The sequence below is a fragment of the Cupressus sempervirens genome, chromosome 5 (assembly GCF_028749045.1).
Source record: "Cupressus sempervirens isolate cs-2001-9-10 chromosome 5, ASM2874904v1, whole genome shotgun sequence".
Classification (NCBI taxonomy): domain Eukaryota; kingdom Viridiplantae; phylum Streptophyta; class Pinopsida; order Cupressales; family Cupressaceae; genus Cupressus; species Cupressus sempervirens.
Window position 1 is genome coordinate 236,003,692 of NC_143122.1, and position 16,570 is coordinate 236,020,261.

The 16,570-nt window shown below is 36.0% G+C and overlaps 1 protein-coding gene across 1 annotated transcript; it reads right to left on the reverse strand.

Annotated features, from left to right (window-relative positions):
- Positions 1 to 14,833: 14,833 nt before the first annotated feature.
- On the reverse strand, positions 14,834 to 15,912 carry LOC149555364 (putative receptor-like protein kinase At1g11050). The gene is made up of 2 exons (XM_089829363.1): positions 15,619 to 15,912; positions 14,834 to 15,298 (listed from the first exon to the last, which is right to left on the reverse strand). Exons 1-2 carry the CDS (start codon positions 15,910 to 15,912, stop codon positions 14,834 to 14,836), a joined length of 759 nt encoding a protein of 252 aa, XP_089685489.1.
- Positions 15,913 to 16,570: the final 658 nt, after the last annotated feature.

Genomic DNA, 16,570 nt, shown 5'->3' on the forward strand with positions numbered 1-16,570 from the left:
GGATGGTTTCAACAACTTCTACAATATGCACAAACTTCCTTTAGCACTTTATCTTTCTTGTTGTACGCAAATGGTATTGACTTTAGTAAATTTTTAAACAACAATATCCTTGAGATAACTTCCTTGCAATAATCTCCTTGATTTCCTCAGCACCAAATACTATCTTAAACAAAAAGATAACACACATCATTCCTTACTCATGGCTCAGATAGTATGAAAAATATTGCAAACACATAACAAGCAGATTACTACAAATTGGAGCACTAAAGAGTCAACTGGCCCAACCATTCTATTTATAGGCAATTATATCATAAATATATAACCATAGTTAGATATAACATTTATAAAATGTATTTCCTATTTAAAATTTTTAGGTGTTTTAGTTTTGGCAATCTCTTCATCCAATTAGTTAACTGTCTTATTAGTAATTCTTTTTTTATTGTTATTATTAATGGATATTCCTCTAATTTTTTCAAACCTAAAAGAGGGATAAGGCAAGGAGACCCAATTTCTGCCATTATTTTTTGTTATTATGGAGGAGAAACTTGGTTTTTTTATGAATACTAGAGTTAAAACTAGGAAGAGAGTCGAGCTCAAACCATCTTTTTCTAATATGGTATACTCTCATGAATAATTTTTAAATGATGATACATTGAAGATGGGTGAGTCATCTCTTAATGAATCTAAGGCTTTCAAAGATATCCTCTAGATCTATACTAAGGCCTTTGATCAACTGATCAATTGGGGAAAAAAATCTTTGATATTTATCCATACTTTCATCCCTAGACAAGTGAAGATTATGAATATCTTGGGGTGTAAGATTAATAATCTCCTAAAATTATACCTCGGTCTTCCACTAGGGCTCAAGCCTCTAGATTATTTTTGGTCTTCTTTATTTGATATTTTTAATAAAAACTAGCTAGCTGGAAAGGTGCTTTGTTGAGTCAAGCTGGAAAACTTTAGCTAATCAAGTCAACTTTGCAAATCTCCCTATTTATGCCCTCAATTTTTTGAAGATGTCAAGTAAGTTTATGGAGTTGAGAAGCAAGTAGGATCAGTAACGTATTAAAAAATGTGGTGGTTAGTAACATATCTATCGCTTCTTGAAATGATGGAGCACAACTGGTAATGAAAATTTAAAATCCCTCATAAATCATGATAAGATGCATAGTAAAGTTATTGACTTATCAAATCTCTCTAACAATGAAGAGAAAGTAATAGAACACTAAATTTAATGATGATGATACTTTGGCAAGTAAAAAGCCAAAGAAAAGGTATAGTTTCCTCACTTTGTGGGTATTTAATTTTCATTTGTGTATTATCATTCTTCCTCTGTTTCTGAGAATGTTGTGTTGAGAGTGAGTTTGAAGAGTTTTGTCTTTGAGTCTAGTATAATGGGAGGCAAACTAAAAATAAGGGAGTCATGGAATTATAAGAAATGGATAAAAGAAAAAATGGTCTAGTAGAAACTAAAAAATGGTGGTATTTTCTGATATTTGAATAGGATGAAAGACTCCAAGTCAAAGATAGCATAACAATTCATCAATGGTTGGGGTTTTGGAATGATCATGATGGCCGAAAGGAAATCATAGCTGAACATTGAGGTCATGTTGAACATTATGGGGTTGAATACCAAAGGTATTCATTTTTATCATAACAAGGAAATTTTGGATGTTTCTATTAGAATATTTCTAAAAGAGGATGTTGGGAACTAGTAAAGGAATAAAGGTAGGTGTATGTTGTTTCTTTTATTAAACTTGCATTGAAAAAGATGTTAAAAGTTATTGTCGAGTATATAGTGCTTGACAGGAACTATGATAGATTCCATACCTACCATTTCATTATGCCAAAAAAATTTAGGTACAAGAGGAGGGTCAACTTTTACTTTAATGCTTGACAAGCACTATGATAGATCCCATACCTACCGTATCATCATGTCGAAAAAATTTAGGTATAAGATGAGGGTCAACTTTCACTTTTACTTGCTTTGTTCATTAACACGGAGTATCAAAGCCTTTACAAAGAAGCCCAACAAGCCTAACTTGTATAAAGGGCTTATGCATTTGAATTTTTAGTATATGTTAAAAAATAACAAGCAATATTTAGTGTCATCTATTATGGAAATTAAAGGAAACCGTTTGAGCCTTGGTAGTAGTAATGGTAAGGGGAAACAAATAATGGCAGATTTCTAGAAGATGTTTCTCTAGAGATGACCAAAAGAAAGAAGAAAATGGTTCACTATAAGGAGATGGAAATAGAATTGATGAGGGGAAATTTTGAAGAAGAGCTTAAGGACACTTTTTTTTTATCAAGGTTTGAATATTATGGAGACAATTGAGGGTGTGTGCACCAAGATGGTGTACAATTTAGTGGACACCACAAAAAAACCAAAAACGTCAATAACCCGATCAAGTTATGAATAACCTAATTGGGTTGTATAAAATTTCAAAAGGTGGCTAGGCTTGATTACCAAGACTTGCAAAAATATATAAAAAACAATTCCTGATTGGGTTTCTAGGATGAAAAAGCTCTTCAAAACCTAATCGGGTTTTGAAGAAATAAAAATAGGCTTCACTCTAGAAGCCATAAATTTCACATCCAAACTCTAATAGACTTTGTTCAAAATACATTGGAAAGATATTGAAGAGACATAAAACATAATGAAACTAGAATAATAGCAAAAAATCAAGATTTTAGTTGTCATCTATTAGAGTCAATAATGGTCTAAAATAGGTAGTCAATATTTTCTAAACATGGAGCGAATATGTAGGTAAGAGTATTATCATAGCTTTTATATTTCTCTCACTTCTCTTCATCTCTCACTCCCTCTATCTCTTTCTCACACACAAACTCACTCACTCATTCACTCACTAACTCCTAATCTCATTCCTAATAACTTTTAACCTCTCTCATTCTCACACCAATTCCTAACCTCTCTTTATATAACTCATAATCCTCTCTCTCTCTCTCTCTCTCTCTCTCTCTCTCTCTCTCTCTCATACACACACACACACACACACACACTCACAGACTTTTATTCACTCTTTAACTTCTAATATTTTTCTCTCTTACAAGTCTTATCCACTATCTAACTCATAATTCTTAAACCTCTCTCTCCAACTAACCTCAACCCCCTCTCTCTCTTTAAAATACATACAGACTCATCACTAACTAAATAACCCCTAAGATATCTCTCTAACTAACTAATAACCTCTCTCTCTCTCTCTCTCTCTCTCTCTCTCTCTCTCTCTCTCTCTCTCTCTCTCTCTCTCTAACCACTTACCCATCTCCTTATAACCCCTAATCCCTAAACCCCCCATCTCTCTCTCCCTGGCCTCTAATCCTTGAAGTGGGAACTTCATTTAGAGAGAGAGAGAGAGGGTGGTTAGGAATTAGAGGTCATAGAGAGATGGGTAAGGGGTTAGAGAGAGAGGGGGAGAGGGGAAATGATAAGAGAGACTGAAAGAGAGATACAAAGAGTCAAAGAGAGATGAAGTTAGGGAGAGAGAGGGACATATGAGAGAGAAATTTGGGGATAGGATGAAGAGAGTGAGAAATATGGAGAGAATTGGATGTGTGTGTATGTCTGTGTGAGAGAGAGAGAGAGAGAGGGAGAGGGGGGTGCTTAGGGATTGCTCATAGAGAGAGAGAGAGAGAGAGAGAGAGAGAGAGAGACAACACTTAAGGATAACAAGTTAGAGAGAGGAAGGGGTTATGAGTTAGTTAAAGAATGTGAGAGATTAGGAGTTAGTAAGAGAGATAATATATTAGGATTTATTTAGTTAGTGATTGAGTGTGTTTATGTGTGTTTGAGAGAGAGAGAGAATTAAAAATATGTTATCATTTGTGTTTACCTATTGATTACACATTTGGAAAATACTGACCACCTATTTTATATTATGCTTAATTAAAATTGATGGTAAATAAAATTTTGATGATATAGGATTTTTTTATCTACACCATGTTGTAGATCTCTTCAATAGCTTTTCAATACATTTTGAATGGAGTCAATCAGACTTTGTATGTGAAATTTATGCCTATTGTAGTGAAGCCTACATTTAGTTCTATAAAAGCCAATCGAGTTTTCAATAACTCGATTAGGTTTTGAATAATCTGATTGGGTTTTGGATGCACTTTTTCATTTTCATAACCCACTTAGGTTATCTGAATCCTAGAAACTTGATTGGGTTATGGCTTGGTGATAGCATAGGGAAATGACCCAAAGGCTTGGGAGACAGTTTCCCTCCAATTTTTTTCCTTTAGACATTTTTCATCTTCTAAGATGAATTCTTGTCTTTGGCTTCATCAAGTTTTCTAATGGTGAAGTGGGTATCTCTAAAATTTATACCATTATCTTACACGTCTTCTTAGCTTTCTAACAATATAAATTTTTCTATTTATAGACAACACTAACATGGTAAACTTTAATTACTTTTACACATGCCTTGACATTCCTCCCAGACATATGTCTACCATTCTTTTAATAACTATTTAATATACTTTAAAATATTAAAAATAAACTATATATTATTGGTCTACACTTTATTATATACACATTTACAAAAAAAACAGTTTCCATTTTCAATTGTTTTGGTGTATGTTATGCTTAGCACATGAATAGTTACCAAAATTTTAGGATCTAGTCAATTCAATAACTCATAACATTAAAAAAAAAATTCTCATCCAAAAATTATTAAAAAATATACAACTTCTAGATATGACTCTTAACTATCGTCCTACCAAAGGGATCTACAAAATAGTGAATATAACTATGTCTTTTGTGATGCACATGAAAATAGTTATGTTATATTTTCTATAAAAAAAAATAGGAACTATTTTTCATGTGCATAGATTTTGACCCACCTAATCTTATCCATTTTTTAAAAACTCTAATAGTTTAAAAAGTAGATTCAGAATACTACAATTTATATGTTTTACACGTCTTGTTATTTTGAGTGGATAACTCTCAAACCTCGCATCTAAGTTCAAGTTTACTTGATTTCAGAAAAAAAAAGGTGTCCATTTATTCCCCCCTTTTTGTACACCATCTTGGTGCACTCTGTAATGTCCCATTTTTTTGGAGGAATTAATTATAAGTTATCGATTAAAAAATATATATTACAAGGAACTTTATAAATAAAATAAAAAAAAATCTTCTAGAGGTTGCTGGAAGAAGCGGAGAAAAATTAAAAAGGGAGGCCAACCTATCAAGGAAAAAAGAATACATAGGCATTGAGGGCTCACTGCCTATCATCGAGTTTTATTATTGATTTTTTCTTATGTGCATTGTGGAGCCTAGGGTTTTTGCAAGTAGTCACAATTGGCCATTGAGAACGAAAACTCTCAATTGGTACGCAATTTTGAGAGTGTGAAAGATCACCTAAATTATTGCAGCTATGGGAAGGATATTTCAGTCCTTTCACTTGTGCTTAATTGCTGGTTTGGAGTTTCTAGTGGAGTTGCACTTTCACCATATCATCTTCAGCATTTAGTCTCCACCATTTGATCAATCCAGTGGCCTATTGGTATGGGTCATTACAATGGTATTAGAGTGGTTTCCTACCAGCCTGATAGGGTTACACGGCCACCATTTAATTTAGTTTAGAATAGAGCCAACATAACTAAGAATATGGCAAGGAGACATTCTCAAAGCCCATCTAGAAGTGTGTGAGATGGTGAGACTTTACAGCAACCGGAGAGGCTTCTACAGTCAATAGAGGCAAGTAAACAAGCAATGATGGTTATGATGCAACATTTGATTGGGGAAAATAGTAAGAATAATCATAATAATGACCAGGATGATAGGAGCATAGTAGGATCAAAACATAGGACACAGTCTGGAACACCTAACAGACCCACATGTGCTGCATTCAGAGAAGAAACTCCAGCATGCACACCTGATGCTATGGTAACAGATACTATAGATGAACTCTGACAAGTGAGGAATGAGTGGGATTCATTACCAGAATATGTACAGGATGGATGGACATTTGACAGGTACCTAAACTATAGAGTTTCTAGGCATAGGCAAGTAGATAAACACAGTGAGTTGCAATAGGTCACCAACAAGTTGGTATTACCCACATTTTATGGTAGTGGAAAAATGACTGCTCGTGCTTGGATTCATAAGGTGGATACTTTCCTATCGTTGAAGACAATGACAAAATTTGAAGCACTCAAGTATGCCACTTTACACTTAGATGGGGCAGCACATGATTGGTGGACACATGACATGATCACATTGCAACACAATCAGGTAACCACTTATCAAAAGTTTGTGGATAGATTGATAGAAAGGTTTGATAAAAAAAATCCTGAAGTTTGTTTTTAGGAGTTAGCCCAGTTGAGACAATCAGGAGGCATAGCACAATTTATCAATGACTTTTAGAAGCTTGCAGTGATGGTGCCTGACATTTCAGAAAGGAGGCTAGTTATTTTATTCATAGAGGGATTAATTGAACCACTCAAGGGGTGGGTAAAGGCCTTTGATCCTCCTACATTATAGGAACCCATGAAGAAAGCCTGCAGTATGGAACTTGTAGCTCCAGCAAACCAATTTAGTTCAAAGAGTTCTTCATCATTTAGAGATAACAAAGGGGAATTCAGCAAGGGTAAAGAGAAGGTTAGTGACTCAAAAGACAAGCTAGCTGCACCTTGGGATAAGGAAACACTTAATGACCTATGTAGGAAGAAGCTATGCTTCTTTTGCAAAGGTCCCTATGAGTTTGGTCATGATTGTCCTATGAAGCTTAAGGGGAAGGCTAATCGGGTGATGTGGGCTTGTTATGAAGTTCAAATTTAGACATCTCATAGCACCATGATGAGGATCCTAATGAGGCAGAGGGTGAACAAGAGGTAGATAGTGTTAAGAAAAAAGAGGCTCCAAAGATACATTTATAGGAGGCACGTCTATCTAGTATTCAAAGAGAGGGATCTTTCAGATTTTGGGGAGTCTTGGCAGGACAAAAGATTATTACTCTATTGGATACAGGTGCCACACATAATTTTATTGATGCACAATTTGTGGAGAGGCATGGACTCATTATTGAAGAGTTCGAGGGACTAAGAGTTAAGGTCGCTGATGGATATACTCTTAATTGTGATAGGATGGTGCCAGATCTACCTTTGCGCCTGAACAACTATGAGTTTAAGGCAGACTATCATGTGGTCAACATCTGTGACATGGACATAGTACTTGGTATTCAATGGCTACATTCATTTAAGGAGGTTACCTTGAGATTCAAGGATATGGAGATACAATTCATGGTGGATGGTAGGAATCATGTGCTGAAGGCTATTTGTAATGGTGATGTCAGGACTATCTCATTTAGGTAGTTGGAGAGATTAGCCAAACATAATAACATAGAGTGGGCAGCAATATGCACTTTGATGCCTACTTAGGAGGGGCAACATAAGACTGAATATAATCTAGATATTCAAAAATTGAGAATTAAGTATGGAAAGATATTCAGTGAGATTGCACCAGGCAGGCCACCAAATAGAGGTATTGAGCACATTATCAAGTTGGAGGAAGGTGCTAAGAATGTAATGATCACACCATACCAGCACCCAAAATGACTCAAAGATGAGATCGAGAAGACCATCAATGAGTTGCTATCAATGGGACACATCAAACCAAGTAAGTCACCCTTTGTATCTTTTGTTGTTTTGGTAAAAAAGAAGGATGGTACTCTACGAATGTGTATTGATTATAGGGTGTTGAATAAGAGAACTATAAAGAACAAGTATCCCATCCCACGCATCGATGAGCTGATAGACGAATTGCATGGGGCTTGTTATTTCACAAAAAATGATTTGAGATTAGGCTATCATTAGATCAGAGTTTGAGAGTAGGATATTGAAAAAATTGTTTTTAGATGTCATTATGGGCATTTCAAGTTTGTAGTCATGCCTTTTGGTTTGACTAATGCACCTGCCACTTTTCAGTCCACTATGAACAAGGTCTTCCACCATCAGTTGAGGAAATTTTTGCTAGTGTTATTTGATGATATTTTGATCTATAGCAAGACATGGCAGGAACATTTAGAGCACTTGGAGACAGTATTAAGCATTTTACAGAGCGAGTCCTTGTATGCCAAGGAGTCCAAATGTGATTTGGGGATGACAAAATTGTTGTATCTTGGACACATCATTAGTGTGGAAGGAGTGTGAATGGATCCTAAAAAGATCCATGCTATTGTTGATTAGCCACCACCAGAGAACCTTACACAGTTAAGAGGGTTCCTTGGTCTATGTGGATTCTATCATAGGTTTTTTAGTCACTACTCACGACATGCAGCGCCCATGATAGATTTCCTAAAGAAAGGGGAATTTGTGTGGACTCGAGAGGTACATGAGTGTTTTATACAGTTCAAGGAAATAATGACTACTTTCCCAGTATTAGCATTACCTGATTTGACAAAGCCATTTTAGCTTCAATGTGATGCTTCTGGAGAGGGAGTTGGTGTTGTACTCATGTAGGACAAGCATCCTATAGCTTATGAGAGTAGGAAACTTAGAGGGGCTGAGAGATCATTCAGCATCTATGATAAAGATATGTTGGCCATCATGCATGCCTTGGCCAAATTCAAACAGTTTCTTGTGGGAAACAAATTTTGTATTAAAACTGATCATAATAGTTTGAAGCACTTTTTGGGACAGTAGGACCTGAATGATTGTTAGCAGAAGTGGGTGAGTAAGTTACTAGCATATGATTTTGATATCACATATGTTAAGGGGACACAAAATATTGTTGCAGATGCTTTATCCCATAGGCCAAACCTCACTTCTATGATTCAGATATCAGAGGATTGGTGACACTTGATTGTAGTAGAATATGCCAAAGACATGTGGGCCTCTACTATAGTGGAGGGGATAACAATTGACACCAGATACACTCTCATAGATGATTTAATCATTTACAAGAACAAGATTTACTTAGTCCCAAGATCGAAAGTGAAGCAGTTGATTTTGAGAGCATTCCATAATTCACCTACAACAGGCCATCCTGCATATTTCAAGACTTATAGGTTAGTAGGGAAATGGTTCACTTGGAAGGGACTTAAGGCTGATGTTTCGCAATATGTGTGTGAGTGTCATGTTTGCCAACAGAACAAACAAGAGCACACTTATCCAACAGGGCTCCTACAGCCACTTCCTATTCCTGATAGGAAGTGGGAGTGCATCTCTATGGATTTTATTATGGGCTTGCCCAGCACCCAGGGGCGCGATTGTATCTATGTGGTGGTGGATAGACTGACAAAATATGCTCACTTCTTCCCTATCGCTACTACATATTCAGAAACTTAGGTGGCAGAGGTTTTCTTCAGGGAGATTTTTAGATTACACAGTTTGCCTCAGAGCATTGTGAGTGACAAGGACAACCACTTCATGAGTCACTTTTGGTAGGAGATATTTTGGTTGTGTGGCACTAAGCTTACACCTAGTACCAATTATCACCCAAAGACTAATGGAAAAATAGAGATTTTAAACAAATGGGTAGAAGGGTATTTGAGGAATTATGTGGTAGATCAACAGGGAGCTTGGGTCAAATGGATATATCTCTGTGAGTATTGTTACAATACTACATATCATATGACTATACAAATGACACCCTTCATGGCACTTTATGGTTATGAGGGACCTAGTTTCCTAGATTTGTTGTTGGGAGACAGTCAAGTACCTCGTGTAGGTGAACTATTACAGGAAAGTAAGGATATAGTTGCTACTCTCAGAGACGACATTGTTAGAGCTCAGAACCAGCAAAAATAGTATGCAGACAAGAAGAGGATTGAGAATAGTTTTGAGGTAAATGATATGGCTTACCTCATGTTGCAGCCATATAAGCAGTCCACTCTCAAGAAGAGTGGTGCAGAGAAACTCAAGCCACACTATTATGGACCATTCAAGATCATCAAATGAGTTAGTGAGGTGGCTTATGAGTTGGAGCTTCCCACAGACAGTAGAGTGCACAATGTGTTTCATGTATCATGCCTCAAAAAGGCGTTGGGTTAGAATGTGATGCCTTCTACAGTATTACCTCCCTTGGATGATGAGGGAAAATTGGTCTTAGTGCCAAAATCAATTCTGGATAGTAGAGAGAAGCAGCTTCACAAGAGAGTAATCAGAGAGTATCTAGTTAAGTGGAAAGATTTACTTGTTGAAGATGCTACTTGGGAGGGAGACGTGATTTTGCAGCATCTAGCATTAAGATTTCCTGAGGCCAAGCAATTTTAGGAGGGGCGGACCTGTAATGTCCCATTTTTTTGGAGGAATTAATTATAAAGTTATCAATTAAAAAATATATATTACAAGATAACTTTATAAATTAAATAAAAAAAATCTTCTAGAGGTTGCTGGAAGAAGCAGAGAAAAATTAAAAAGGGAGGTTGACCTATCAAGGCAAAAAGAATAAATAGACATTAAGGGCTCATTGCCTATCATCGAGTTTTATTATTGATTTTTTATTATGTGCATTGTGGAGCCTAGGTTTTCTGCAAGTAGTCACAATTGGCCATTGAGAATGAAAACTCTCAATTGGTATGCAATTTTGAGGATGTGAAAGATCACCTAAATTATTGCAGCTGTGGGAAGGATATTTCAGTCCTTTCACTTGTGCTTAATTGTTGGTTTGGAGTTTCTAGTGGAGTTGCACTTTCACCATATCATCTTCAGCATTCAGTCTCAACCATTTGATCAATCCAGTGGCCTATTGGTATGGGTCATTACACAATCCCCTTGAGGAAGGGAAGAGTGAGGATTCTTATGGGTCCATTGAAAGGCTTTACAAGCCCTCTAGTACTACTCAGTCACCTATGTCTTCTTGGTCTCTATAGAAGGAATATCCCTCCTGCTAAGAAGAATGATAGGAAGAAAGACAAATTTGTGGATGAGAATGAAGAGGATATTGAAAAAGAGGCCCTCCACATAGTGGATAATAGGGAATCTATTGAGCATGTGTCTAGATTTATCCTCAAGCCTTTGCAGAGAAATTAAATAAAAGAATAGAACAGATTGAAGGTGATGAGGGTGACGGGGGTAAGAAATAGGACAACAATGAGAGAAACTATTTGATGCTCAAAATGGTGGACCTAGATGAGGTTAACGTTAAATTGTTGGAGGATAATTTGAGGGATGTTAAAGTCAACCGTCCCTTTGGGGTTTTACAAACACTAAAATGTATTTCTCTTTGTACTTTTTGGTTGGAGAAATAGACTTTGAACTCCTTTAAGACACTAAACCTTAAATATAGTGTTATTCAGGCTAAAATGGAAGAGATCCAAAGTATAGTGGTGGATGGGAGTGAGAAGGCTAAGGTTGGGGATAAGGGTAATAAAGATAAAGGGTTTGAGGACCTAAAGGAAAGAATCAATGAAATGGAGAATTTGGTTAATTATGTTACCAATAGTAGTCAAGGGGTAATGGAGGTGACTATGGATTACCTAAGTAAGATGGTGGGGAAGGTGGATCAAAATTCTAGTAAGTTATTGGTTCATGGTCTAGAGGCAACTAAAGCAAATGGGGATACAACAAGTCTAGGGAAATGTATCAGAACGAGTACAAGAAAGAAGAAGTCGGTCAGCTAGCCCTATTCCTAATCAAGACTCTACATTAAAGAAGCCATCCATAGAATTAAAGAGCTCAAGGAGGAGCTAGTCAAGGAATTTTCATGCCTTCAGGCACACTAGTAGTTCTTATCTTTTGGTTTCTTGTGTTTGTTTTTATTTTATTAACTTGTTTTGGTTGCCTGGATGTAGGCTTTTTCTTGTTGGTTTTGTATTGGATGTACTAGTTCTTTTAGGTACTATTTTATTTTTGGATTGAATTGTTGGATCTAAGGTTTTAACTCTTGGGGTTTCAAGTCCCTTATAAAAAACCTATTTTAACTCTTAATCAACAACATTTATTAATTGCAATTAGATGTAGATGATAGTTGTTGGTTGTGGATAGGTGGGAAAACCCACACATGTATTCCATAAGTTTCTAATATCTTCTTCTTGGTTTGTGTCAACCAATTGGTTGTAGTAATTATTTATTTTGATAATATACTCATCCCCATTCTAGAAATTAAATTGTTGGGTTTAAGTTAACAATAAATCTTTACGAATTACCCAGCGACAAACACATATAGAAACCAAATTCTTACAACGGGCTAAGATTGAATTAAATCGAGTTTGATATGAAATTTGAAACAAGTTGATGATTAAATACAATTTATGGTTTAGTTGGAAGATTTTCCTATAGGCTAGTCTTAGCCTTGTGGACGTTAAAAATCATCTATCAATCTATCATTCCATAGGGGAGATGAACTCTTCTCAAATGATGCAACAAGAAATCACTATCCAACAACCTTTTCCTATGTATAGGAAGCAAGAGAACATATTGAATGGAAGGTCGATACAACATATGCCTGGTATAAGAAACTTGGCAAACCTAAAACTCGGTAATATCATCTTACTCGATCTATCATGAGTCCAAACTACTCATTTTACAAACTTTATAACTTAGAGAGTGTGTAAAGCAAAACTGGAATTATAAAAAAAAAAATTTAAATGCATATAAAATTTTAATTATTATATAATTTAGTATATTAGTAAAATTTATTTAAATTTTACTTTTGATTTATTATCCATGTATTCATTGGGTTTCTTATAGATGCATGTGCTAGTTAAATCAATAAATATCTAATTATTGGAATAGACATTCTACAATTTAAAAAGATACTAATAAAAACAAAAAATGACTATCAATTAGTTTTTAAAAATTAAAAATATATTTTCAAAATTTAGATGGCCATGAATACCTCTGAACAAAATAATTTGAAAGGCATACAAAAAATTATCTCTATCCATAACATAGCATTATAAACCTAAGAAATATAGAAAAAATATACAATACTTTTCATGAAACTTGAAATTTTTTATTATTTGAAATAAATTACAATACTTTCAGTTGCATTTCTTTTTTTAATAACTTTTAGAAACATAAAAAATAAATTTGAAAGAAAATAAAAGTTTTAAAAATATAGAAACTCCTATCTATCAAAAAAACATAATTAGTTTGCAAATAAACTAAGAATGTCAAAAAGCATGAAAGTTGCCATCTATAAAAGCATACTAAAATGTTAAAAATCCAATTCAAAATATCTTTCTTAAAAACTGCATTGGCGTCTCGCTCGACATCATTATATCGAAAAATATGTTTACATATGACATTATTGATCCTTTCCAACTACATAAAACTAAAATTCTAATCAATAAATTTGACATAATGGGACACCAAAAATTAAATACCTTATGATAATTCAAACAAACTGTTTGTTATCTTAAAGGTTGTTTCCCAAAACTGTAAGAAATAAGAAGAAAATTTTATATAAAATAATAGATACATAGATAAATAGGCAAGACTACTAGAAAAGATGTAGGGAACACATGGGGGGTTGTATTGGACCATTTGGGTTTTATATACTAAGTATGCATTGAAATATATTAATTTCCATGCAAGGTTGGCGTATATGTATATTTTAGCATACATGTTCATTTCTAGAAGGATATTAATGGTAGGTTACCTACTATTGAATTTCTTTATCATTGTAGTAGTTCTAGCTTCACATACAAAGCTCAAAAGTTTCGAAAGGTTGGAACTAGTCGAAATGACATGTTCTATATTTTACACTAGTATATCGAAAGATTTAAAATACAATCAGAAGAAATAAAACATTTGTAGACAAGGCAAAAAGAAAACCAGTTTCATTTGCAGACAAAGACTAAATCACTTCAATTGCTTTGTACATTAACCTAATTTCATGAACTGAATTTCACCAACCCAAAAAGGTAAAAGCATGTTTCGTTATGCCATGATCCGAAATCAAGTCCGAAAAATGTACAGTGAATAAATGTGCCATCATATATGTGTCTCATTGCAATGGTAAATGCAGAGAAGAAATACTAAAATCAGAGAATCATTTTTCTATACACTTTTTTTTTCGAGGTAGTATAAAATATTTTCCCAGTTTAGGCCATGTCGCCACAGAACAATAGCTACAGGAGAATGCATCACATGCAGATAGAATGCATACACAGCCTCCTATTTTGCTCTGACGGACAATTTGAAGGAAGGATTTAAAAATTTGAGAAAATTCGTGTCGTCGACCTCTGCTTTGTGATTTACTATAGACAAAGGCTTTTCTGGCATTGCAGGAATGACAGCCTCTCCCTCCAATATCTTCAATGCTTCTGCCATGCTCGGCCTCAATGCCACATTCACATGAGCACACAAAACGCCCACCTTAACAAATCTCTCCATTTTTTACACCTCTTTCCTCTCCCGCATTCTCCAGTCTATCACTAGATCGATTTTATTTGCTCTGAAAAGCTTCCATACCCAGTCGGTAATATGGCAATAGCAAGTTATATCCATGGCCTTTTTGCTGCTCATGATTTCCAACAGTAGAACTCCAAAGCTATAGACATCACAGCGATCTGTGAGCGACTAGTCCAGTCAGGCAATACTCTGATGCCAAATACCCATGCGTGCCTGCTACTTTTGACCCAATCAGAGACTGCCCTTCCCTTATGGGAAGCCCAAAATCTGCAATGCAGGGATTCATGTCGTCATCCAGCAGAATATTTGCGACCTTGATGTCTCTGTGATAAATCGGTGGCCGAACATCGGAATGCAGGTAACACAACCCCTTTGCGATGCCCATTATAATCTTCTTCCTCTGCTCCCACGTCAGTCCTGCTCTCCCATTTCTAATTTTCTATCCAAAGATGTGTTGATCGAGGCTACCATTAGCAAGGTAGTCGTAAACGAGAAACCGCTCATGGCAGCCCTATTTGCCATCACCGGCAACGCCGAAGCCATAGAGAGCCAAAAAATTTCGGTGGTGAAAGCTGCTCATCATATCCACCTCGTTCCAAAAATCATTGACAGAGCACTTTTTCAGTCTCTTCACGACAATCATTTGACCGTGGGGAAGTACGCCCTTGTACACAATGCCAAAACTCCCCTGCTCGATTAAATTGGTGCTACTAAAATTGTTCATTGCCTCCTCTATTTGCCACGCGTTGATTAACCGCACTGGGCCCGAGTTTTCATGGAAAGAACACTTCATTTTCTTCACAGCAACAATCCCATGATCTTCGGCAAGTCTTCCCTTACACACCATTCCAAAATTGCCCTGCTCCATTAAATTGGCATAGCTAAATTCTTGGTTGCGTCCTTGATTGGCAGTATATCCAACCGCACTAAGCCCATGTGAATTCTCAGAAGGCTTCTGTGAATTCTCACAAAATGCCTAATTTTCTCACTGACCCACCACCAGTAACTGATTCCTACAGTGTAGAGAAAGATGATAGCCATGGTGGCACCCACACAGTCGTATACAACCATCTCCAAACAAACTCTCCACTTTTTGGGATGAAAGGGAAGGCCCAGAATACAGCTTGTGCCTTTTTGGCTCATGGGTCCAAATTCATTGGCTACGCCAACAGCATACAAAAGTGTGAGAGAGTTGCATTGTAGATTAGTTTTAGCTGTGGAATTTTTTATTCTCCCCACCAATCTCTTCAATACCACCTATCTGCTATTATGGAATATGCTGCAGGCAGTGGAAACAGAGAGATCTCCTCTGCAGGCTACATCCATTAATGGAGTCGGCCCCAGCTTCTCCATCCAGTCCCTTTTGCCTTTTATGCCGCCGCAAAGACGAGGGCTTGATACAAACTCTGATATATCGCTGAAATAGAGAGAAACCAGATTTGATGGAAGACCCATAGAGCTCATCCGTTTCTGAAGTTGTGTGAGGAATGCAATGGCAGAGGCGTTGTTGGGGAGATAAAAAATATATTCATCCCAGAACAGCTGAGCATAACCAACTCCCAACAAACTTCTCAACGTGTCACTACACATTTCAAGGTCTTTGGAGGTCTAAATTGAATGACAAGTTGATGGGTTCCATTGAATTCTAGTAATGTAGTCGAGATTCAATGGGCATTCTGGTTCAGCATTAACCGCCAGAACTAGAGCTAGTAACATCATCACCATGAACACCTCCATTTTCAGCGATACTTTCCACAGAGAAGGTTGTTACTTGATTTCAGAAGAAATCAATATCCAGTTGCTATAACTCTTATAGAACCAGTGAATAATAGGCTAAATTTATATGGAGGGGCCAAATTATAGGTATTAGTCTCCAAATACATAGCTAAATTATACAGAGGAGATAAATTATAGACTTATGTTATCGAATCCATAATCAGCTTAATTATAGAGCTGAAGGAATTTTTAAATTTGAAATACACGATCCGACGTTGCAGATCTACAGTCCGCAGTGTCTTAAAATGATCTAAAACTTGTCTGCCGTTGGATTTCGGCATCTCTATTTTGCATTTCTCGATAGGGTCTCATTTTAGAATGTTACTCACTTCCTGACTGCATTAAGGATAATCTGAGAGTCACCTTCAATGATGACCTTAGACAATTCTAGACTATTACATATTTGCAATCCTTTATCAAGTGCTTCTAATTCTGCTAGATTATTAGAGGTAGGAGGAATGGGTGAAGCTAT

Excerpts from the sequence above, each read along its gene's own strand:
- LOC149555364 (XM_089829363.1), bottom strand. The coding sequence starts at position 15,912 with ATGTGTAGTGACACGTTGAGAAGTTTGTTGGGAGTTGGTTATGCTCAG. Across the intron at positions 15,299-15,618 it reads CCTGCAGAGGAGATCTCTCT|GCATTTTGTGAGAATTCACA; the intron begins GTTTCCACTGCC and ends TGAGAAAATTAG.